Source organism: Ailuropoda melanoleuca, chromosome 1 (genome assembly GCF_002007445.2).
Source record: "Ailuropoda melanoleuca isolate Jingjing chromosome 1, ASM200744v2, whole genome shotgun sequence".
Taxonomy (NCBI): domain Eukaryota; kingdom Metazoa; phylum Chordata; class Mammalia; order Carnivora; family Ursidae; genus Ailuropoda; species Ailuropoda melanoleuca.
Window position 1 is genome coordinate 14990596 of NC_048218.1, and position 25254 is coordinate 15015849.

General features: G+C 35.1%; 1 protein-coding gene across 2 annotated transcripts in view; it reads left to right on the forward strand.

Annotated features, from left to right (window-relative positions):
* Window positions 1-25254, forward strand: part of LTN1 (listerin E3 ubiquitin protein ligase 1) — a 65242-nt gene that overhangs the window by 5199 nt on the left and 34789 nt on the right. For both annotated transcript variants that reach the window (XM_011227352.3, XM_011227353.3), the window contains exons 2-17: window positions 130-333; window positions 832-930; window positions 1437-1667; window positions 3548-3600; window positions 4306-4486; window positions 11356-11529; window positions 12300-12490; window positions 13561-13696; window positions 14820-15629; window positions 16028-16069; window positions 18585-18774; window positions 19231-19470; window positions 20496-20649; window positions 21443-21587; window positions 22077-22263; window positions 23836-23995. In XM_011227352.3, the coding sequence (XP_011225654.1) occupies window positions 130-333; window positions 832-930; window positions 1437-1667; window positions 3548-3600; window positions 4306-4486; window positions 11356-11529; window positions 12300-12490; window positions 13561-13696; window positions 14820-15629; window positions 16028-16069; window positions 18585-18774; window positions 19231-19470; window positions 20496-20649; window positions 21443-21587; window positions 22077-22263; window positions 23836-23995 (3197 nt within the window). The remainder of the gene's footprint in view (window positions 1-129; window positions 334-831; window positions 931-1436; window positions 1668-3547; window positions 3601-4305; window positions 4487-11355; window positions 11530-12299; window positions 12491-13560; window positions 13697-14819; window positions 15630-16027; window positions 16070-18584; window positions 18775-19230; window positions 19471-20495; window positions 20650-21442; window positions 21588-22076; window positions 22264-23835; window positions 23996-25254) is intronic.

Consider the following 25254-nt stretch of genomic DNA (forward strand, 5'->3'; position numbering starts at 1 on the left):
TTTAAAAAAAAAAAAAAGTTCTCAAATAAAACCTTGTTCCTCTCTGAGAATTGTCAAGGACAAGAACTCAAAGTTAAATTTTGAACACTTCCTGGACTCTGACTTTTTTTCTCCCAACTTTCTTATCAGCCTTCAAACAGTGGCCGAGCTGCAGAACTGCTTGCCAAAGAACAGGGAACGGTGCCTGGATTTATTGGTTTTGGAACATCTCAGAGTGACCTAGGCTATGTTCCTGCTATTCAAGGAGCTGAAGAAATTGACAGTCTTGTAGATTCTGATTTCCGAATGGTGCTGCGGAAACTTTCTAAGAAAGATGTCACAACAAAATTAAAAGCAAGTTTTATGTTTTTCACAAAAATGATCAAGAAATTCTTTTTGTTAGAACAAAATGTCATTGGTATATTTTATGTAAAGAGAAATGAGCAATTGTTTATCACTAATAAGTTCTTTTACAATTGTACTTTTTTCTGACATATAGACTTAAGCTTAGTTTTTACCTTTTATCTTCTGGGCTATAAATTAGTTTGTTGTTCTACACATATTTGAACCACTTCGAAATTCTAGGTGTATGGGTTTTCCCATTAGAGAATGTAATTTTGACCCTATAATATTAAATGGAGTTTTTTGGTTTGTATACATTTTATTTTTTTTAGAAAATGAAAAGTTTCTATTATAGTATGTGTGAAGGAACTCTAAAGTCCCATGACATAAATAGAAGCAGTGTATTCTCCCATTACACAAAATAGACTAAGCTTCTAGAACAGAATAAATATAATCAATAGCCAATATTGTGGCTGTTGATCCTTAGTAATGTTGCTCATTTATTTTTAGGCTATGCAGGAATTTGGAACCATGTGTACAGAGAGAGACACAGAAGTTGTAAAAGGAGTTCTTCCATACTGGCCAAGAATTTTCTGCAAAATTTCACTTGTAAGTATTAAAAAATTTACACTAGGTTTTTTTTTTTTGTTATAGTCGAAGTCATAAGGACTATTAAATTTATATGATCATTTTTGGTGAGGATTATAAAATGTTATGTCAGTATTATGCAGATTGGATCATGTTAATTGTATAAAGTGTATTGGGAATCTGTTTTCAGAAATTAGGTAATTACTAGAGAATTACCTAGATACTTTCTAGTCATAGTAAATTTGACAGTTTAATTTCTTTGCCTGTTGGCTGCAAAAGAGTGAGTGTGAATTGCTCAATAATCAAGGCCTAATCTTGAGTCTATCTTCAATAGTCTTTATCTCATTGCAAGAAGGGAAAAAGGAAAAGTTAATCAAATTTCTCACAATTTTTAAACTTACTAATTTTAGTTTAGCTCTGCACATAGGTGAATTCTTATTAATGGGTCATCATAGCATATCCAGAAATGTCTATGTTTGTATTTTTATGGGCTAGAGCTATTTTAAACCACGTTGTATTTTCAATAGGATCATGATCGCCGGGTTCGAGAAGCCACACAGCAGGCTTTTGAAAAACTTATACTTAAAGTGAAGAAACACTTGGCTCCTTATTTGAAAAGTTTAATGGGCTATTGGCTAATGGCTCAGTGTGATACTTACACACCAGCTGCATGTGCAGCAAAGGATGCCTTCGAAGCAGCTTTCCCTCCAAGCAAGCAACCTGAAGCCATAGCATTTTGTAAGGATGAAATTACAAGTGTAAGTTCTTAGAACTGTTCTCTATTTTTTTCTCAAGTATTTAAGGGATATAAGGCATATTATAATGACAGCTCTTTTACCTGGCCTTAGGAATAAGTAAGTGAAATATTCCTAATGGAAGAGGACCTTTTAAAAATGATGTTTAACAAAATTGACCATTCTTGATTTTTAACATAAGTAACATTTTGGATTGAATCTAAGTTATTTAAATTTTCATCTTTAGTTTATAAATCTTTGTCATAGTACCTTTAAAGATTTAGGTTTGTGCTTTATGTTATAAAATCTGAAGAAAGAATACATCAAAAATCTAAGTTTATTTCCCCCCATTTCTGTATCAATACAGGTATATACATCTACTTCATTCTTTTTGTTGGCTTTCTGATATGGATGTACAGCAGCTTAGTTAACTCCTTTTATATTAATAAACATTTGGGGTTTCCCTCAGTTTTTTATTATAACAAATACTGCTTCAGTGAACATTCTTGAATAGATCTCTTCACACCCTGTGGGAGTGATAGTAGAATTTCTGGTAACCATAGGTTGGGTCAAAGGATAAGAACATTTAAAATTTTTATAGATAGTGATAAATTGCCCTTCAAAAGGCCATATAAATAGGCTTACCTATCTGATCTTTCCATCTAACACCTCCCCTCCCACATGCACACACACGTGTGCATTCTAGTTCCCCATTTAGGTTCTTGGTTCTTCCATTCTTTATTTTTCAGGTTTTCGAAGTTTATTTTTCTAGGGACAGGGTTTGTGGCTTTAATCATCTTCTCAAAGGGAGTTGTCTAACTCAACAGTCATTGGTTTATTTAAAATATCAAGTGATAAGTGTTGTGAGTGAAGTGTGATGAGTTGGGACACTAGGAGTTTTAGAAAATGGATTTTGAGACAACCTAATTTGGCTGTTCATAGTTTTTTGTTTGGTTGGGTTTTGTTCTTGGCTTTGTTATGGATGGATAACTGATCACTGAATATGTGGATTATTTCCTCCTTTATTCTCCCTTTACTTGGTTATGTCACAGTTCTTACAGATACTGAGTTTGAACTTTCCCAAGTTCAAAACCAATTTTGTAGAGAGGAGTTAGGCAAATAAAGACCAAAATGTCAGACTTACAGATACTACGTTATACTGTGTATAAAAACATAGGCTCCGGGTCATACCATTGGGTTCTAGTCAGACTGTGCCATTAGTTATGCGTGTGACCTTGGGCAAGTTTCTGTGCCTCCTTCTCTTCATCAATTAAAGTGGAAATTCTACTTCATTGAGTAGTTGTGAGGATTAATTTAGTTAATGGATGAAATGTGCTTAAAGAAATACCTGACATGTGGAAAAGCTAAGTAAATGTTAACCTGTTATTGCTGATAAAAGGGGTACTAGAACAGTGGGTTCCCTAGTCTGCACCCGGGAAGTAGGCAGACTTACCCAGTTTGAATGGAACCTTAGACTTTCCTCCATGATGAAGCAGAGCACAATGTGCGGTCTCCTCTGTGGGCTGGGAGGTGCTCAAAAAGAGGGGAGAGGAAAATAACCTAAATTTCTCTCCTGAACTTACTCATTGGGAATTCTGCTTCACTGCTACGTACAAGAGGAATGGAGGAGCAAGAGACCGGGAGTATTTAAGGGAAAATTCCTCTCGACAGGCACTGGGGATGTTCAGAAGTACCCTCTCCTTTTTACCCCCGAAGCAGTCAACCTTGGGGATTGATAGGGAAAGAAAAATTGGTAAAATTCAAACCTTTTAGTTTTGCTGCTTAATTTTGCTACTCTTTTTGGGGAAGGGGTAAAAACTTTTAGGTAAGATAAGGTTTATGTTCTAACTGTTCCCCGTTGACAGTCAATAAAATCTCAAGGCTATGGAATTCCCCCTCTGTAGGTGCTGCAGGATCATCTCATAAAAGAAACACCTGATACACTCAGTGACCCACAGTAAGTTGTGTTCTGTTTGTGTAACTCATGTTAAGGATTTGTTTCGCTCATAGGGTAATAAGATGATAATTTCAAGGTCAGATTTTTAAAAAAAGGGATTGTAAAAGTAGAGATGAAAATACTTAATATAGTGCTATATGCCAGGTGCTGTTTTACGTGTTTTTACTTGCAAGTTGTCCTCCTATTTAACTTGAATTATCTGGGAGTTACGTGTTTGTTTCTTTTACAAATAAATATTTTTATATTTTTCCCACATTTACCTTTTGATAGTCCTAGCAGGAATCATTTTAAGGTCTGGTTGAAATAGTGAAGAACTATGAATAGTTCTGTTTAAAGAGTAGTAAGATGTCCCATTTACTTTCATGTACTAATCAAACTATTAGAAGTTCATAATGGAAAATAGTCTTAGATGCACTGATACTTATTTCCTAGAATCATCTTGCTACTGAGAGCAGTGTATTTGCACACTTTTTTCAAGCCACAGCTTTTCATCTGCTTTCACCTTGTATTAGTTGAAAAACGTGTGATTAAAATTCTGTTTATGTTTGTATTTTAAGGGAGGTGGGTTGGCACAGGGAGATAGAATGTAGAAATAAAGCAACTTCAGTAGATATTTAATGATAAAACATTTAAAATAGAAGTGCCAAATATGTAGTTTGGCTTATTCTCAATCCTTATATATATTTATTTTCTTTTCACATCAAGAACGGTTCCAGAGGAAGAAAGAGAAGCTAAATTCTACCGGGTTGTAACTTGTTCCTTATTGGCATTAAAAAAATTGCTCTGCCTCTTACCTGATAGTGAGCTTGATTCTCTGGAGGAGAAATTTAAGTCTCTTTTATCACAGAATAAGTTTTGGAAGTATGGAAAACACAGTATACCTCAGGTATCTTAATCTTTTATTGTAAACATTTCTGTGATTCCTTTTTCCCACTCTGATATTGTTAGTTTATATTTATGCTTAATGCTTGTGAACACATCTACGTGGTTGGACTGAATTCTTCTTTTACTGCAGTGTTATTGTATTTTCACTTTTTTGTTTAGTTATTTAGACCTCAATTCAGTTATATTATCACACTCCTCTTTTATGGTGCTTTAAAATTGTTGCTTTGTGTGAGACTCTCCTAACTCTTTCTCTTTTGTCTCTGCTTCCCTCTGTTCTCTTCTTCTCCTCTGCTTCTGCCAGCTAACCATTCTACATGTGATTAGTGTACGTCCTTTTGTATGTAAAGTTGATGTTTGTTATTCATGGTAATTAGGTTATAGTAAGAACCCACGAACATTGAATTAGTGAATACGGAAGCATTGCTTTAAGGGAAATAAAGATTAGGTGCCTGCGAGTCTCTGGTCACAGCATTTTTGTCAGTTGGTCAGTATATAACTTTGTTTTATGTATGTTTGTCTAAAGACATCTTAATATATATTGTTGATTCATTAAAATCGAACTCGTAGTAGCACTAGAAGTCATGCCTGAATGAAGCTTATCTAACATGTATTTTCTCTGTTAGACACATCATAGCCTTTTTGCATGTATTTTTAATTCATATAAATGGTATTGTGTTACATTTCGTTCCATGTATTTTTTACTTAGTACTTTTTAAGTACTGGGTGGCTCAGTAGGTTAAGTGCCTCAGCCCTTCATTTTGACTCAGGTCATGATCTCAGGGTCATGAGATTGAGCCTTTCATCAGGCTCAGTCATGGAGCCTGCTTAAGATTCTCTCTTTCTCCAGAAAATAAAAAATAAAAAAAATAAGAAAAAGTACTAAAATACTTTAAATCTGTCATGTTCTTATATGTATATTTGCTCCATGCCTTCTAACTGCTATGTAGTATTCAGAAATTTGCATCCCTTCCATCCATTTTACACCCCCCCCTCCGCATTCTTTCAGTGGTAGATGCCCTGATTGCCTCCAGCTCCCTGCTCTCACAAACAGTGCAGCAGTAAACATCTTCATTCAGATCCCTTCAAATCTGCAAGGACTTCTTTTTCTGAAATTCTCTTAACTTCTGAATTGCTGAATCAAAGAGTATGCATACTTTTTGAGTGGTGCCAGGTTGTTCACCTGAACATTACTCTAGACTCAACTGTCATTGCATCATGAGTCTTATATATCCTTGTATTCTAGCCAGGACTAAGCATCATTTAACCCCCTAATTTTTATCAGTCTAACAGGAGTTTAAATGATAGTTCTCTTTAATTACTCTGCTAACTAGTGACTTTTAGCATCTCTGCATAAGCTGTTAAAGTTTTTGTGTTTCTTCTGTAAACTACTTGTTTATATCTTTCTCTTTCTTTTGTAGTTGTTTTCTTATTTTTACAAGAGTTGTTTGTATATCCTAAATACTTGAACTTTTGTTGTTTTTAGGCATTGCAAATAGTCTCCCATTCTGTCACCTTTCCTGTGTCCTATTTATTCTTTCCTTCATTTATTTATTTATTTAAAATTATTTATTTTTTATTTATTAGAGAGCGAGCAAGCAAGCACAAGCAGGGGGAGCGGCAGAGGGAGGAGAAGCAGGCTTCCTGCTGAGCAGGGAGACTGATATAGGGCTCAAATGCAAGGTCCGGGATCATGATCTGAGCCGAAGGCAGCTGCTTAACTGACTAAACCACCCAGGTGCCCCTGTACTTTAGGAAGAAATAGTAATTTTCATGTAATCAAAGTTACAGATTTTGTCGTATGAAGGCCTTTCCCACTTTTAAGCCATAAAAATATTCTTATCTTTTTAATAGTTATATCTATTTTAGTACTTTTACTTCTCATATGAAGTCTTTAATCCATCAGTAATCCACCTTTTTATACAATGTTAAGTAGAGATCTCGTTACCTTTCTCTTCATGTATAGTGAGCCAGTTTTCCAGCATTACCTAGTAAACTGTTCATTCTTTCCCTACTGATTTGTGGTCCTGCCATTATGGTACATTAAATTTCTACATGTCCATAAGGTTATCACTAAATTGTATCTTCTGGTCCATTAGTTTTTGTTTCTTCTTATGCCAGTACCAGAAGTTTGCATCCATTCCATTTTAATATGACATGTTAACATGATATTATGATATGTCCTAATACTACGTGGTCCACTGAGTCACTTTTTTTTAACCTTATCTTCAAGATTGATCAAGTTGTTTTAGAACTTTATTCTTCCAGGACACCTGGCTGGCTCAGTCGGTACAGCATACAACTGTTGGTCTCAGGGTCAAAAGTTCGAGTCCCACATTGGGGGTAGAGGTTACTTAAAAAAAAAAAACCAAAAAACCCTTCATTCTTCTATGTAAATTTCAGTAAATTTATTGAATTCCTCAAAAAAGTCTAACTGGAATATTCATTGGGATTGCAGTGAATGATTTGGGGAGGCTTGCTATTTTTATTGCTCTCTTTATGATGAATCTGTTGTCTCTCACTTTATTCAGGTATTTAAAAAATACTCTGAATTTTTTTTAAGATTTTATTTATTTATTTTAGAGAAAGAGCAAACAAGGGTGAGTTGGGGGAGGAACAAAGGGAGAGGGAGACAGAGAATCTCAAGCCGACTCTACGCTGAGCACAGAGCCCCCCTCTGGGCTCAATCCCATGACCCTGAGGTCATGACCCAAGCCGAAGTCAAGAGTTGGACACTCAACTAACTGAGCCACCCAGGTGCCCCTCCTAGAATAATTTGTAAATCAACTTTATTGTGGTATAGTTTACTCACAGTAAAATGTGGCCATTTTAGGCAGAGTTTGATAAGTTTTGACAAATATATATACCTATCTACATGTACATATCCATGTAATCACTACAGTCAAGATATAAAACATTTAAAAAAAGGATACAAGATGTTTTTATTACCCAAAATGGGTTCCTTATGTCATCCTCCCCCTAACTCTAGGCAACCAATGATCTTCTTTCTGTCACTGCAGATTAGTCTTTTGTGGATTTTCATATAAATGGAGCCAAACATTACTCTCTGGCTTCTTTTGCTCAGTATGTTTTTAAGAATCATTCATTGTTGTTGCATGTATCAGTAGTCCATTCCTTTTTATTGCTTAGTTTCATGTAGTCTTTGTATGAACCTGGGTTTTCATTTTTTTGGGCAAGGAAAGAAATCGATGGTTGATAGGCTAAGTATATTAAATTTGTAAGAAGTTATCAAACCTTTGACCAAAGTGATTGTATACACTTTTATCAGCAGTGTATGAGATTTTTAGTTGCTCCATATCCTGTCTTCAGTATTGTGAGTTATTTTAATTTAAGTCATCCTCATGGATATGGGATCAGGGATCAGCAAACTGTATATATAGCTCATGTGTCAAAATCCTGTGTGTCTATTTTTATAAATAGTATTTTGTATTGTCTGTGGCTGCTTTCATGCTAATAAGGCAGAGTTAAGTAGTTGGAGAGAGCATATGCCTTACAAAGCCTAAACTATTTACTGTCTGGCTCTTTAAAGAAAATGTTTACTGATCTCTGCGGTAGAAATTTTTCATTGCGATTTTAATTTGTGTGTCACTGATGGCTGATGGTGTTGAACATCTTTTAATGTGCTTCTTCGCCATTTGTGTATCTTTTTTGAGGTGTTTGTGCAAACCTTTTTCTCACTTTTTATTTTTTATTTCTAAAGTTTCTACTTGGCTTTTTAAATTTTTTTTTTTAAGAGAGAGAGTGCACATGCAAGCCAGCAGTGGGGGGAGGGGCAGAGGGCGAGGGAGAGAGAGAGAGAGAATCCCAAATAGTCTCCAGGCCCATCATGGAGCTGACATGGGGCTTGATCTCGCCACCCTGAGATCGTGACCTGAGCCGAAATCAAGAATCGGATGCTTTACTGACTGAGCCACCCAGGCGCCCCATTTTTTTTTTTTTTTTTTAGTTTTTAATTAAAAATTTTTTTTTTAAAGATTTTATTTATTTATTTGACAGAGATAGAGACAGACAGCGAGAGAGGGAGCGCAAGCAGGGGGAGTGGGAGAGGAAGAAGCAGGCTCATAGTGGAGGAGCCTGATGTGGGGCTCGATCCCATAACGCCGGGATCACGCCCTGAGCTGAAGGCAGATGCTTAACTGCTGTGCCACCCAGGCGCCCCAAATTAAAAATTTTTAAGTAGGCTCCATGCCCAACATGGGGCTTGAACTCACAACATGACATCAAGAGTCGCATGCTCTACTGACTGAGCCAACCAGGTGCCCCTCTTTTACCCATGTTAAAATTGAGTTTTTGGTTTTTATTTTTGAGTTGTGGATGTGCTTTATTTATGTGGATACAAGCATTTTGTCAGATAAAGAATATTGAATGTTTTCTTCTAGTCTGTGCCTTAACTTTTCATTTTGTTACTGTTTTTAGAGAGTAGGTTTTTAATCTTTATGAAGTCCAATTTACATTTTTTTCTTTTATAATTCTTGCTTTTGATTTCTTATCTAAAATCTTGCCTACCTCAAGGTTGCAAAGATTTTCTCTATTCTAGAAGTTTTATAGTTTAGGTTCATTTAGAATTAGTTTTTGTGTGTGATATAATGGTGAGTGTCAAATTAATTTTTTTAAAGTTTTTATTTATTATTGTTTTGTAATAAATTTGGAAACCCTCCAACTTTGTTCTTTTTCAAAAATTTTTAGGGTATGTTAGGTCCTTTTCATCCTAAAATAATATTTTATAACATGTTCCATCCTGAACATGTTTAGTTTTTTGTGCTATTGTGAAATGAGTTTTGTTTCTGATTACATTTTTTATTTTGTTTGTGCTGATATAGGTATCTTACACTTTTGTATGTTAATTTTATATTCAGCAACCTTCTCAAACTCTTGTTAGTTCTAATAGCCAGTGTTTAGATCTTTCTGAATATTTTTTATAGCCTGTTATTTTGGTATGATTATAGTTACTTATTTTGGTTACTTTCCAGTTCATTTTTTTTTTTTTGCATTAATTAGGTCCTCTAGTTGAGTAGAAGTGGTATCCTTTTCTTGTTCCTGACTTAAATGAAATAGTTGTAGACTCTTAATGTTTTGAGTATGATGCTTTCTGTAGATTTCATAAGGTTTAAAATTTCCTTTTTATTCTTAATTTGCTGAGTATGTGTCATAAATTAATGATGAAATTTTCCTAATTGCTTTTTCTAATAGGTTTAAATAATCATATAATTTCCAGCCTAGCATTTAAGAGATAAACTAGTCATACTGTGTGTTTATCTTTTTAAATAGTGTTAACATTGATTTGGTAATATTTTATATATAATATGCAGAAATAAAGTACTTTTTGGGGTTAAATATATGTGTATGTGTATTTTTTTAATCCCAGATAATATTATTATTATACTTTGAATCTTCATTTAGATTTACCTACATATTTGTTGCTTTGTTTGCTCTTTATTTCCTTTTTCATCTCTTACCTTCCATCTGGGATCATCTGCCCTTATGTAGAACATACCCTTTGGATTTCTTTTTGTGTTGGTCTGCCAATGATGAAGTCTTTTTCTTTCTTCTATCAGAAGATGTTTTTATTTCACTTTCAGTCTTTTTTTCTTTTTCTTTTTTTTTTTTAGTGTTTTATTTTTTCAGGTAGTCTCTACACCCAGTATGGGCTCAAACCTACAACCCGAAGATCACGAGTCTCATGCTCTACCGACTGAACCAGCTAGGCACCCCTTCACTCTCACTGACATAAATTTTTACTCGGTACAGGATTAAATATTGGCAGTTGTTTTCTTGTTGAAGATATTCCACTATATTCTGACTTTCATTGTTCCTGTTGAAGTTAGATGTCAGTCTTACTGTCCTTCCTTTGATGGTAGTTTGTCTTTTTCCTCTGGCCACTTTTAAGGTTTACTCTGTTTTGCTTTTGTTTTTCCTTTTGTTTTTTTGTAGTTGCGTCATTACGTGTCTTGGCGTGGGTTCCTTTTTATGTATCCTGCTTGGGATATGTTGGATTTCTTGAGTTTGTAGATTGGCGTATTTCATTGGCTCTACAAAGTGCTCAGCTATTAACCTCTTGAGATATTTTCATTGCTTCATCCTCTCCTCTCCCTTTGGGATTCTGATTAAATATATATGAAACCTTCTTTATCCTGTGTCTTACGTTGTCCTTGGTGTTTTTCATCTTTTTTGTCTTTCCATGCTACTTGGTGGATAATTTCTTTTGCTCTTTCAGGTCCCTATTTCTCATGATCTGTTCTTCAACTGTGAATTGAGTTCTGATCTATCTATCATGTATCTATCTTTCTTTCTGCCTGTTTATTTTTAGTTCAGGAATAGTGCTTCATTCTTCTTCACATCTGCTGTGCTTTTTCTGAGATCCTTTTCCTTTCAGATTTCTTTAAACTTTTGTTTCTTTAAATAAGAATTGTTGATAAGGAATTTGTAACTGATAATTCTGTTTTAAAGCCTCAGATCTCTGCGTCGTCTTGTTTCTGCTGATAGTGAGTGGCTCATGGTTTCTTAGTTTTTGTTTGTTTGGTTGTATTTAACTTTGTGCAGCCAGGTAGCCTAGTGCATCAATAGGCATAATTTGAGGCCCCAGCTGAAGGCCTCAGACACTAGAGAGGATCTCTGTTTGCTTCAGCCAAAGAAAGAGAAAGTTGAATTCTTTCTAACTTCACTTTTATGTGGTAATTCCTAATGTCCTTTCAGCGCCCATACTCTATGGAAGATTTTTAAATGTTTTTTCTAGCATTTTTAGTTTTATTAATGGGAGGGTTAGTATGAATAAACTATCAGCTATTAAACAAAAAATTTCATCATAGCTCTGTTAGGCTTTAACTTAATCCAACTTTTCATTTTTTGTTTTAGATCCGCTCAGCTTATTTTGAGTTAGTTTCTGCTTTGTGCCAACGTATTCCTCAGCTGATGAAAGAGGAAGCATCCAAAGTGAGCCCATCGGTTCTACTTAGCATTGATGACAGTGACCCCATTGTGTGCCCAGCTCTCTGGGAAGCTGTACTTTATACACTTACAACTATTGAGGTGTGTAAGAAAGGTACATTTAGTACATCTGAGAATATTTGTCTTCTTAGTTTGTATTTTAGAAGCTTAGATATGATGTGAGAGAGAGCCTATCAGATTATACTATCTAAAACTTACTGGGGAAAAAAATGTTTTCTTAGAAATGCTTAATCCAAAACTTGGTATAAATCTTAAACTGACTATAAAATGGCATAGAGTTTTTATTGTACTTTTAGCCAGTATCAATTATTCCTTAAACCTTATGTAGTCCAGTGAAGTCAGTATATTTGAATCTTATATTTAAGATTGAATATTGCTGTTCCTTTTACAAAGCAGCTTTTTTTTTTTTTAAAGATCTTATTAATTTATTTAACAGAGATAGAGACAGCCAGCGAGAGAAGGAACACAAGCAGGGGGAGTGGGAGAGGAAGAAGCAGGCTCATAGCGGAGGAGCCTGATGTGGGGCTCAATCCCATAACGCCGGGATCACGCCCTGAGCTGAAGGCAGACGCTTAACTACTGCGCCACCCAGGCGCCCCACAAAGCAGCTTTTATAGAAGTCTTTTAAGTTAATTATTTCTATCAATAATGTCCTAAGCATGTGGGGTATATGTTTACTATGTGTAATAAATTTATTAAAGTTTGAGTTTTCGTTTTTAATGGTGACGAGAGATTTTAGCCTCTTTAGGCAGAATACATGATTATTACTTTTGAGAGCCTATATGTCTCTTAATTGGGAAAAGTATTTTATCATCTCTAATTATTATTATTATAATCTTTTCTTTGGTTAGGACTGTTGGCTTCATGTAAATGCAAAAAAAAGTGTGTTTCCAAAGCTGTCATCTGTGGTCCGTGAAGGTGGTCGGGGTCTGGCTACTGTTATATATCCTTATCTCTTGCCATTTATCAGCAAACTCCCTCAGACCATTACAGATCCAAAGTTGGATTTCTTCAAAAATTTCCTCACCTCTGTAGTTGCAGGGTAAGGAGTTTAAATTTCTTGATCTTTAAAGCAAGAAATTTTTCTTTCTTTTTTTTTTTTTTAAAGACTTTTATTTTATTTTATAGTTGCAGGGTAAGGAGTTTAAATTTCTTGATCTTTAAAGCAAGAAATTTTTCTTTCTTTTTTTTTTTTTTAAAGACTTTTATTTTATTTTATTTTTTTTTTAAAGATTTTTTATTTATTTATTCAACAGAGATAGAGACAGCTAGTGAGAGAGGGAACACAAGCAGGGGGAGTGGGAGAGGAAGAAGCAGGCTCATAGCAGAGGAGCCTGATGTGGGGCTCGCCCATAACGCCAGGATCACGCCCTGAGCCGAAGGCAGACGCTTAACCGCTGTGCCACCCAGGCGCCCCTAAAGCAAGAAATTTTTCTTGTTTGCATACATGGGTAGAATGACATACTTGTCATTGTCTTCTTTAAATTTCTCCAGATTGTTTTTCTGTTCATTAAACACTTTTAAAGTTTTCCAAGAATTACAATTGGAATTCTTTTCTGGGGTACTTTCAAGGCTTCAGTGGTAATACACAATAGAAAGTGCAGTGAATATTGTAAATATTGTAAAAATAGACTATTTTTCAAAGGAGTCATTTTTTGGTATGTTGATAAATACAAATGCCCAGATGGAAAAAATGAATCACTGAAGAGTTTGTAACTTCCATGAACTTAAATGTGATAGCATTTAAAGTTATAATTTTAAAAAATTATTTCAGTGTAATTGTTGAACTTAATAAAAGATACTCAGTTTTATTAATGATTACAAAATTATTTTTTACTACATTATTATCTTTAAGTCGTCTCTTTGCAGGTGGTTTTGTTCCTGAGTAGCAAATAGATACGTATTCTCTTTTGTTGACATATTTGAAAATACGCTTTTTTCACACTTCTTCAAGTTCTTATTGTTCTTAGTTTTTAGTTTAAGGATTTTATTGTGAAAAAATCTCCTCTTTTAGTATGATGCCTTATGCATGTCTTTATTTTGGTGTTTCTGAGTTGCTTTTTGTGTGTGTGTGTGTGAAAGAGTAAGCCACAGTTATTTATTATTTCTTAGGCTATCAACAGAGAGAATAAAAACCAGCTTTTCAGAGTGCTCAGCAGTAATATCAGCTTTTTTTGAATGCTTACGTTTTATAATGCAACAAAACTTAGGTGAGGAAGAAATTGAAGAGATGCTCGTCAATGACCAGGTACTTATAATGTAGAAATCATCAGTGCCTTTGCACATTGACTATAAAGAATCAAGCTCATTTTATCTTGTTGCCATTTTTATTAATTAGCCTTCATATAAATTTCATTTTTATAATTTACAAATTGAGTAATGTGTATTTATGACAAGATAAATAAAAATTCTATATTGTTGTTTGCTAGAATAATACCATAATTCCTGAGTACTAATTAGTCTCTGGATGTGCAAACCCTAACTGTTTTGTAGAGTTGTAACACAAAACATAATTTCAAAGCTGCTGTTTGTGGTCTTTTATATTAAGTGTAAATTATGCAATAATTTGTTACTTCTAAAGTGTTTAACTGCATTTATCCTTTTGTGAACAATTGTGCTTGGCTTTTAGAACCAGTGATGAGAGCAAGTTCTGGAATATGGTTCCTTATGTTAGGAAATTAATGAAATTATATAAGCGTAGATCTTGGTTGATGTCTCAATTAACTTCTCTTTGTAATTTAAGAAAAAGTGTTCTGAATTCTTTGGGTCCTAAATGTCTTTCATATTGATTTAGAAAAAAGTAAAACACTTGAATAAGTTCAGAAAATGCAAAGAAAACTGTATTATTTGTTAATGACCAATAATCTTGGTTAATTATATCAGAAAAAGAGTAATTTAGGGGGAATGCAGTGAAATCGTTAACCTCTTTGTAGGATATAAAAATGATCTTCAAGTTAACTCTTCAGAGTTTTGAGGGGAAAAACAGTGTTTTTCAGTTATTAAATATGGAATTTTATAATGTTTTACAAATACCTTATTTCATTTTTTTTTCTTCTTTCTTTTTTCTTTCTTTCTTTTTTTCTTTTAGAGGGAACAAGCAAGTGGGAGGAGGGGCAGGGGGAGAGGGATAGAGAGAATCTTAAGAAGGCTCAATGCCCAGCTCGGAGCCCAACTCAGGGCTCGATTTCAAGACCCTGAGGTCATGACCTATGCCGAAATCAAGAGTTGGCCGCTTAGGGGACTGAGCCACAGGCATCCCCCCACCATTTTTTATTTCATTTTATTCATTTTTTTTTTTTTTTTACAAATACGTTGTTTAAATTCTATTTCTCCTGAAAACTGAACTTTTCTATTTCTGCCTTCCCTTTTAGTTGATTCCTTTTATTGATGTAGTTCTCAAAGACCCAAGATTGCAAGATGGGCAGCTGTTTAACCATTTAGCAGAAACTTTAAGTTCCTGGGAAGCCAAAGCGGATGTGGGAAAAGATGATAAAACAGCTCACAGTTTGGACAAAGTGCTACTGAATTTTTGGGAAAGACTGTCAGAGTTCTGTGTGGAGAAGATCAATGAGCCAGAAGCTGATGTGAAATCCGTGTCAGGTGTATCTAACCTGCTACAGGTCCTTCAGAAGCCAAAGAGCTCACTGAAGTCAAATAAAAAAAAAGTTGGTAAGGTTAGATTTGCTGACGAGCTGCCTGAAAGTAATAAAGAGAATGAAAAATGTGTCTCCTCAGAAGGCGAGAACAGTGAAGGCTCTGAATTAATAACTGAACCTTCTCTCACTCATAATTGTTCAGACCTTATATCACCGCTAAGGAAGAAACCTTTGGAAGACTTGGTCTGTAAACTAGCAATGATGAGTATTAATTATGTCAATGAGAGAAAGTCAGAGCAACATCTAAGGTTCCTTTCTACTCTGCTCAGCTCTTTCTCTTCAACCCAAGTGTTTAAAATGCTGTTAGGTGATGAAAAACAGAGTATTGTCAAAGCCAAACCTCTTGAAGTAGCCAGACTTGCACAGAAAAATCCTGCAGTGCAGTTTTTATACCAGAAACTGATTGGGTGGTTAAATGAAGATCCGAGGAAGGATGCTGATTTCTTGGTGGACATTTTGTACAGTGCCCTCCGTTGCTGTGACAATAACATGGAAAGAAAATATGTCTTGGATGATCTCATCGAGGTATTATTGTTGTATATCTCTTTAAACTATAATGGGTTACATTGCCACACTAATTATAGATAAGTAGAATGAGACCTGCATGGAGGTTATTCTTGGGTGGTTTCTTGGCTGTGAATATCTGTTTAAAGAAGAGCAATACATTCTTTCCAATTTTAGTATATGTGCTGCCAAAGCGAGCACAAGCAGTATTTTCTTGATTGTGATGGGGAAGTATGTGAGACTTATGGGTATGTGTTCAGTAAGTATGGTAAGATGACAAATGCTTGGCAATAAAAGGCTAAGTTTTTTAGTCTATATTTTTTAAAGTTGGAGTAGCTAAAAAAGTTTAGTTTTGTAGTGATTACATAGTGACTTCATTCCTTCTAGCAGATTACTTATAACTCTTTTTCCTCTTTCAGGGGGATCTGAAATGGAATTCTATTCTTCAGGTCATTGAAAAGGTATCTTCAGGGATTTTTTTTTTCTTTTTCTCCTTTTTTGTATTTATGGGTATAGAAAAATTAAAACCAGTCATATTCACATGCTTGTATGTGGTCAGGTGTCTATGTTAGAGAACTTCCTTCTTCTTGTAACTTTCTTCCCATAAAATTGGGAAAGCTTTTGGTGTTTGTCTTTCTGTAGTCAGGATTATCAGCAAAAAGGGACTAGGCTCTGGAAAATCCAATGTTTCTCCCCTAGCAGATAACAAAGGGAGAGTTAAACATTTGATTACCTTTAAATTAAGATTATGGGTTTCTACCCTTATCTTAGTTACTTTTTCTTCCATAGAAATGGATTGAGTGGTTTTAGCTTTGGCTAGAACACCTCAGGAAATTCAATTTGTCCTACTCTGGAATACTATACAGGCAAATTCAGATCTTCCAGACTTTGATTGCCACTTGACAAAATAAGAAAATTAGTGATAAAAATAATGAAAAGAAATCAAGGAACCTAATCAATTTAGAAATTCTAAAAATGGCTTGAGTGTTTTATCCTAATAAAGATGTAAATGACACAGTACTTTTTAGCCATAGAAATGTTTAGACTAGTTACCTAAAATTCTTTTTATTTTAGCATTTTTTATTATTTTTAAATTTTACACAGATAACTTTTTAATTTATAAGTTTCTTTTTTTTTTGTATCTTTAATTATGGTAAAAGCTCCATAACAAAATTTGCCATCTTAACTATTTCTGAGTTTACAGTTCAGTAGTGTTAAGAGGTGTTAAGTTAGTGTTCAGTCTCTAGAATTTATCTTGGAAAACTGAAACTCTATGCCCATTAAATAGTAACTCCCATTAAATAGTAACTCCCTATTTCCCCCAGTAGTTTCTTTTTACAAAATAAATACAGAATATTAATTTACTGATTTTCAACAAGAAATGTAACTTACCAGACGGCATTTGCATTAGTTTATCCAGCACCTTCTCTCTCTATAGGTAGGGTACATGAAAAGCCAAATTATCAGAAAGCTACTTGGTAAGTCTAGAATCAGAGCAAAAGGAGTTAATAAGTTGACAAGAGAAGACTAATACCCATTTCCCACTTAGGAATGTACCTGCCAGATAGCTCAAATACATCCGTTTGGAAGACTGTCCTCTTCCAGGGCAGAGTTCAGAAGTTCGTGGGTAGCATTTGCCTCCTGTACTTCCATGACTAACTTGGCTCTTCACCCCCTTAAAGCTGGTCAGGTTCTTTCTGTAGATTTCTAAAAACATTAAGTATTGTACTTCATGTCTTGCTAACTTGAGGGACATTTAGAAGTTTATTTCCTGGATTCTATAAAATAGATCAGTTTTATTTAGTGAACTGTATTAGGAAAGCCAATATTATAGCTTATCTGAACTCTAGTTTTTCTTGTTTTCATCCAACTTTATGATCAGAGTTACAAAGGCAGCTTCTTTAAAAACAAACTTGAATTTTGTAACCAGAAATGGACTTTGGAGATTTTCTAGGTTAATCTTCATTTCTAAAATGAGGAAAGAGGCCCAGGTTGGTTAAGAGATTTGTCCAAGGTCATAAAGCCAGGATAGTGGTAAAGCTTAGGCTAAAATAAAAGCCCTGGATACCTACAGTTTCTTAAATAAGAGGATAAACAGTTTTTAGGCACTACCCAATCCGCACTTGGATTTTTTTTTTTTTCCAGATTGCTTTGAAATGAACCAAGTTGCAAATTCCTTTCTTGTCAGCCCTAAAGCAAAAGAAGCTCTGGAAACATGGATCAGCATGCTTTTGGGGGTGGATTTACAGTTGTTGGTTTTTTTTCCTTGCTTCCCCACTCCATGAAAATAAACCAGTTGCTGTTAGATATATGGCCTCAGTTACTATTGCAGAGAATTAGGGGAAATAATAAGGCCCGTTCATATTGAAGTACTTTACCACTATTAAATAATAATTGTTCTTTAATTTTAATAAAATTAATGAACAAAAATTTAAGATATAGAGCATTTTAAAATCTGTCTTCAAAATTCATCCATTCATTATTCATTGAACATATCTGCAGTGTTGATAGCAGGTATCAAAGAAGTTTAAGACAGTCTCTACTCTCAAGGAACTTACAATCCCATTGGAAACAAGACATACACAGATGAAACATTATAAATAATAATACTATCCAGTAAGTGCTTTAGAAATTCAGAGAAAATCAGTGATGAAAATGGACTGAAGTGGATGGGGGAGATTTCGTAAAGCAGGTGGGCTTCGTAACAATTCTGAAAGAATGGATGGGATTTTGATAAGTAAAGAAGAGGGGAAATACTTGTGGTTGGGAAGATAGCATGAGTAAAGCAGGAAAGTGTACGTAAGCAAGGCTTAGTGGGGAACAGGGACAATACCAGCCTTCTTAGAACTTGGGGAGGAGTAGGGGATAGTGTTGGGACCATGATGATGAAGGGAGGTAATATGGTACAAGTAATATTTTAGATAGATACACTTTTTGATCTTGCTTCTAATCTTTGCTTTGATTTTATGGTTTTAGGCATGTTCTAGTTCAGATAAACATGCTTTAGTAACTCCCTGGCTGAAAGGAGAAATCCTTGGAGAGAAATTGGTAACCTTGTCGGATCATCTTTGTAATAAGGACTTGGAATCCTCGGTATCTTCTGAATCTTACTTCTCAGAAAGATGGGCTCTTCTAAGCTTGGTATTATCCCAACACGTTAAAAATGGTAGGCAAAAATATGGCTTTTGTTTTTAAGTAGGGAATAAATCTTTCGCTTTTGGGGGATTCCATGTTGCAAAGTTTGCATATAATTGAGAATAACAACTCTTCATTCATTCAGATATTTTAATCTTATAAGCACCCTAAATGTTTATTAATCTCTAGTATGACTTGGAAGACATTGTAATATTTTTAGTTTTATATTCTAAAGGGTTTTGAATAGTAAAGCTGTTTACTAATTTTGTAGAGTATTCCTTTTTTAAACTTAATTTAGAATTGTTTTTTTTACGTGAGGGCTTTTATATGTGAGAGATAAGATTGATTTGTTGGTATAATTTTCTTTTGTCTACTACATTTTTAAAAAACATACAGAAAGATTTAAGTGGTGGTTAACCCAAAGTAAGGTATTGAAAAACACACTGTTAATATTTTTGAAATTTTTTGTGTGAACTTTTTTCTCTAGATTACTTGATTGGAGAAGTATATGTTGAAAGAATTATTGTTAAACTTCATGAAACTTTATCCAAAGCAAAGGAATTGTCAGAAGCTGAAAATAATGACTCATCAGTGTCTTTTATCTGTGATGTGGCCTATAACTATTTCAGCTCAGCAAAAGGATGCTTGCTAATGCCATCATCTGAAGACTTATTATTAACTCTCTTTCAGTTATGTGCTCAGAGCAAAGAAAAAACACATTTGCCAGGTAATAGCCTACTGCTCAAATGTTTTGTTGGGAATCTCCGGCTCTGACCTTCATAGTGTAAGTGCCCAGGCTTTATTAATTGAATCATAATGTACTTGAAAGTTGAAAGCATTTTGAATAAAGGGCTACAAATCTTAAACACTTCCATCTTTAGAAACCAATTTAAAGATGTATGTGGACAGTATGTCTAAATTCTTTCTTGATACACAAGAAAACACAAGAAAACACAGTTTTAGAAGGGGCCATGATAGATGAGTTTGGAATCAGCCCCTTCACTCAGTGGCTGTGGTTTGGCAGTTGCTTAATTTCTTGATGCCTCAATCTCCACATATTAATGTGGGGTATTAATATCTCCTCCTCTTCTTCATCACTGTTGGTATATATCAAAATGAAATTGAGATTGCATTATTAAGGACTATAATGCCTTATGTATTAATTGAGAATTTTATGAAAGGAATGTTAAAAAATACCAGTATTGGGGCACCTGGGTGGCTCAGTCTTTAGGCGTCTGCCTTTGGCTCAGGGCGTGATCCCGGCGTTCTGGGATCGAGCCCCACATCAGGCTCCTCTGCTGGGAGCCTGCTTCTTACTCTCCCACTCCCCCTGCTTGTGTTCCCTCTCTCACTGGCTGTCTCTCTCTGTCAAATAAATAAATAAAATCTTTAAAAAAAAAAATACCAGTATTGATAGCCCTCCTCCCAAATCCTTTTTTTTATACTAACTTCTTTATTTGGAAAAGGTATAATATTTTTCACATCTCCGAAAGGACAGTGCTCTTGTAAATAAGTTCAGAGCAGAAGAAAACTAACTTTAAAAATCTTAACATGTTTGTATTTACATGGCATGAGCTAGCTTGTGTTATTGCACATTTATGACATAATTATTTTGTTTGGCAGAATTTCATGTTTTCCTTTTTTAGCAGTATCTTAAAAATCTCAAGTCTGCATTGAGTTATTTCAAACATTTTGTACTGATTCTAGTTGCTTCTATGGGATTACAAATTACTGTTGACATCTTGATTTTAGACTTTCTTGTTTGTAAACTGAAAAATACTTGGCTCTCTGGTGTGAATTTATTGATCCACCAAACTGGCAATAAATATAAACAGAGTACCTTCCTATGTTTATCTGCTCTGTGGCTGAAGAACCAAGTTCAGTCTTCACCTTTGGATATCAAAAGGTAACGTTTTTTGTGCTCATTTGCTCTCTCTTTAATACCATCTCGCTGTCTTTAAATAAGAGCCCATGATTAGTGTGAATGACTATGAAAAATGACTTGTTATGTAAGAAATCTACAGGACTCTTAGAGAAGATCCAGACAAAAAAGATTTTTCCAAAAGGAATTTGTTTTAATGGTCATTCAAACTCCATTAATTGAAGAGTGATTTATCTTAGCATATCTGCTGGACTTCTCATTTATGCTCAGTGATATGATGGTGGTGCCATCCTGTGTCTTGTGGGCTGGTGTGGATTATAACTGTGACCTCTCATGGCCACCACACACAGTGATTATTCGTCATTGTTTATTTTGGGGGGCCGGGTAGCCACTGTTTTAAGGTGTTGAATTGCAAATATATTTCACACCTCATGCCTAAATCCATATATAAAAGTGAAAACCAAGAGAATGCATCCAGAGGCTGTTAGGGTTGGGTCATATATTTTTCTGAACATCATGGTTTTTTTTCATACAGTAAGGTAGCTGTATTTCAGAAATATCTGATCTGAAACAGGTCAAGTTCCCTTCATTCTGAGATAGAAGCAGCACTCGATTTCAAATTATAAATGTTGGATTAAATCCACAATTTGGCTGTGTGTATGTCAGATATAGGGTAGAGGATTTGCTTAGCTTCATTTTTACTAGTCTTTTTGTTCAGATAAACTGTTAACCTGCCATAGGGCATTTAATATGTACCAGGGTGTTCAGGTTAGTCATAGCATAACTATAATAGTTATGCTGTTTGCATTATTTTCAGTCTTCAGGTCCTCTTGTCTGCTGTTGATGACTTGCTAAATACGCTTCTAGAAAGTGAAGATACTAATCTTCTGGCAGTGTATATTGGAAGTGTAATGCCAAGCAACAGTGAATGGGAAAAGATGAGACAGTCTCTTCCTATGCAGGTATGTTTGAGATTGGACAGTGGTTATCTTATTCTCAAGTTTGGACTTCGTGCAAGCTTAAACATTTTCATTTTATTCTGGCAAAGAAAAAAGTAAACAAAATGACTATCTTTTGTTTTTTTCTGGGGAGAAAAAACGTTAATGAAATGAGTCTATCTCTTTGCCTTTACGTCTCTGAATGCTCATATATTGGATGTCTGTTGCTTATAAAACAGTGGCAGTTGCCATGGTACAAGGTGAATTAGACCTAGTTTTGTCCTGAAGGAGTCTTAAATACACATGTTGATAATTTCCTGAAGTAAAACCCAAACTCTAGGCTTCTGTGATTTTCCTAATAAATAGTAATAACTTCATTTTTGAAGTTATTCTAATAACATTTTGAAGATATTCTAATAACTTCGTTTTTGTTCCCTGTCTTAATTGCATAGGTAGTAAATAATTTAGATTACCTAATGATTTTGTATATAATTTAATGTATTCTTTTTGCAGTGGTTGCATAGACCTCTTTTAGAAGGAAGATTGAGTTTGAATTATGAGTGTTTCAAAACAGATTTTAAAGAACAAGATACAAAGAAACTTCCCAGCCATTTGTGTACTTCCGCATTATTGAGCAAAATGATATTAGTTGCATTGAAAAAGGAAGTAGTCCTAGAAAATAATGAGCTTGAGAAAATAAGTAAGTATATATGAGCATTCAGATATAATAGAAATGTTTTGAAATAATTATAATAAATATAATTTTGAAAGAGTTTTGATTAACGTGCAATTTAGATAAGAATCATCCACTCCTGTTAACTGTTTTAGTGATGAGTAACTTGAAATTACTTGAGTGATGAATGGTAAATTGCAAATTGGATGGAAACATACTGAAATCTTGCTAGAATCTTGTTAGCTGTAGAACAGAATTTGGTATAAGATCAGTTACTCAAGCTGGCAAGACACTGATACAGCTAGATCTCATGGCATATATCCCTAAAGAAAATGGTTAAGCGAGTCTGGTGTTTCATCAAGGATTCTGAATTTTCAGTTTTTGAACCACATACTTTGTGTTCATAGGGATATATATATGTGTGTGTGTGTGTACACATTTTTTTTTTCCTGGCAAGTAGAGGTTCAAATGTTGAATCCCAAGGGGATTTTGGACTTCAGAAAATTCCCCCATTCCAGGAAATGGTGGTGTAGAATTATAGGAAGCAGTGTGACCTATACAAAATGAAATTAAAGTAACAGGATTTGCATAATTTCTCTGTCAGGCATGTTTGTAAGCCTTCAGCTGTAGCATAGTTACTAGCAGAAGAGAACATATGCCCTGTGGAAGAAAGCTGGGACACCTACACCTGTTCTGACTGGCCAGCTCCACGAGCAGTGAAGGGCAAGGAGATTGCCCTGCAGTTTACAGTGCCCACAGAGTGAATCTGTCCAAAAACAAAACTGGAAACTGGAGTAATAATCTCTGTAATATTTGTTTTTATTAATTGTGTTACTGATTACACACTGACAACATTATGTATTTAATCTTCTTATCAACCCTATCAGGTGTTGTTATTATTGTTGTTTCCTCACCTCGTTTTCTTATCTTGACTGGATTAGAGTTACTTAGCTTGTAAGGCACAGGATTAGATTTTGAACCAGGTCTCAAGTCTTCTGACCCCACAATCCATATATGGCTTTATAAGAGAGAGTTGTGACTAATTATGTATTAAAATCAACTGTGATGTGCTAGGTTTTGTGATAGGTACTGGTCATTGAATTCTTACAGCACTCCCCAAGGCAGATTTTCGTACTCTAATTGGTAACTCTATGTACAGCTCATTTGAAACCAGACCAGTCAGTCTGTCACCGAGGTCCATGCCCTGTTGACTGTATCATGGTATTTCCCATTTCTTAACATTGGCTTGAACTTCTCATTTCAGGTGTTGGGTCCCTTAGTTGTTTGTCCTGTAAGTAACTTGTTACCACTTGTGGCAAAATAGTAGGAAGATTTTCCAGTATTTCTGGTAATTTAGGCTTATTTCATTCTTAACTTATCAGAAAAGGGACCAAGTAAGATTTGGGAGAAGAGTCTCATTTTGTATTAGATATTCTCAGGTTTCATTATCATGGTACATCTCAAAGAACATTTGAAAATCAGTTCATAGATATTTTGAGACTGGTGGGCATAGCAGTATTAGAAAATGGGGCAGAGAAGTGAAAACGATCGAAGGCCTCTTCACAGAATACACTTGATGATGTGTCGTCCATTCTGTAGTTGCAGAACTGCTCTATTCACTGCAGTGGTATGAGGAATTAGACAATCCACCTATTTTTCTAACTGGATTTTGTGAAATGCTCCAAAAGATGAATATTACATATGATAACTTATGTGGACTTGGTAACACTTCTGGCCTTTTGCAGCTATTATTTAACAGGTAAGAATCCCTTTCAACTTCCATTTTTATATGATTATTTTACTCGTTTTTTACTTTGTTTCTATAAAATGTAAGCTCACTTCATGCTAATCTTTCAGTCAGAGGGTTGATCTAAATTAAACCCAATTCTTTTTTTTTTTTTTAAGATTTTATTTATTTATTTGAGACAGAGCGAGAAAGCACAAGCAGGGGGAGGGGCAGAGGGAGAGGGAGAAGCAGACTCCCTGCTGGGCAGAGAGTCTGACTCAGGTCTGGATCCCAGAACTCTGGGATCATGACCTGAGCCGAACGAAGGCAGGCGCTTCACTGACTGAGCCACCCGGGCACCCCTGAATTAAACCCAATTCTTAATGATAAATACTTTGTGGATTCTAAGTACTCAGTTTACTCATCTGGGGAGATATTTGAACTTTGCCTATGTTCTTAAATTCATAAATACATTAAAGAATGGGGCAGATGAAAAAGAAATAGAACCCTTGTAGAAGTTGTTTTGTCATCTGTGATCCATCCTTCCACTGCTCTCAAATCTAAGCTTTTACTTTGCATGTTGTTGTAGATGTGTGTTAAGATTATAACCACAGGGGCACCTGGGTGGTTCAGTTCATGGGCCCACGGTCCTGGGATCGAACCCTGCATTGGGCTCCCTGCTCAGCGGGTGTCTGCTTCTCCCCCTCCTTCCTGCTCATGCTCTCTCTCACTATCTCTGTCTCTCTCAAATAAATAAATATTTAAAAAAAAAAAAAAGATTACAACCACAAAGCCCTCTCGCCTAGTTGAGGAAGTAGGTATAACAACAGTCATAGCAATTAGGTATTTAGCCTGTTGAAATTACTGTGTTGAACTGCTTCTCTTTGTTTTTCAATAGTGTTTTGAGTATGCTGTTTGGTATCAGGGGTCCCAGGCTGAGCACATCTTTCTCTGTGGTCTCAGTCCACATACTTGACACTCAGAACTTTCCCTGGCAGATATTAATACCTCCTTGGTTCTTCAGCATTAATCAGGCTTAGTGTCCTGTGGAATATGTCCTTTTCCCAGTGCAGTCTCTGGTCCTCAAGCCCAATCTCTTCTATTGGTATTTGAAGGACTTTGGGTGAGAGCTCAGTACCAGTTGTAAAGGAGTGTTGGAAGCCTAAGCCTCCTAGTCCATTCAGTAATGGCAATCGTTTGGGGGCAAGAGCCCTGTGTGAGTTGCTTACCCTCACAAGGTGATTTATTTAATTCTGTAAAGGGAATCAGGCAAACAGTCTTTAAAAACCTTA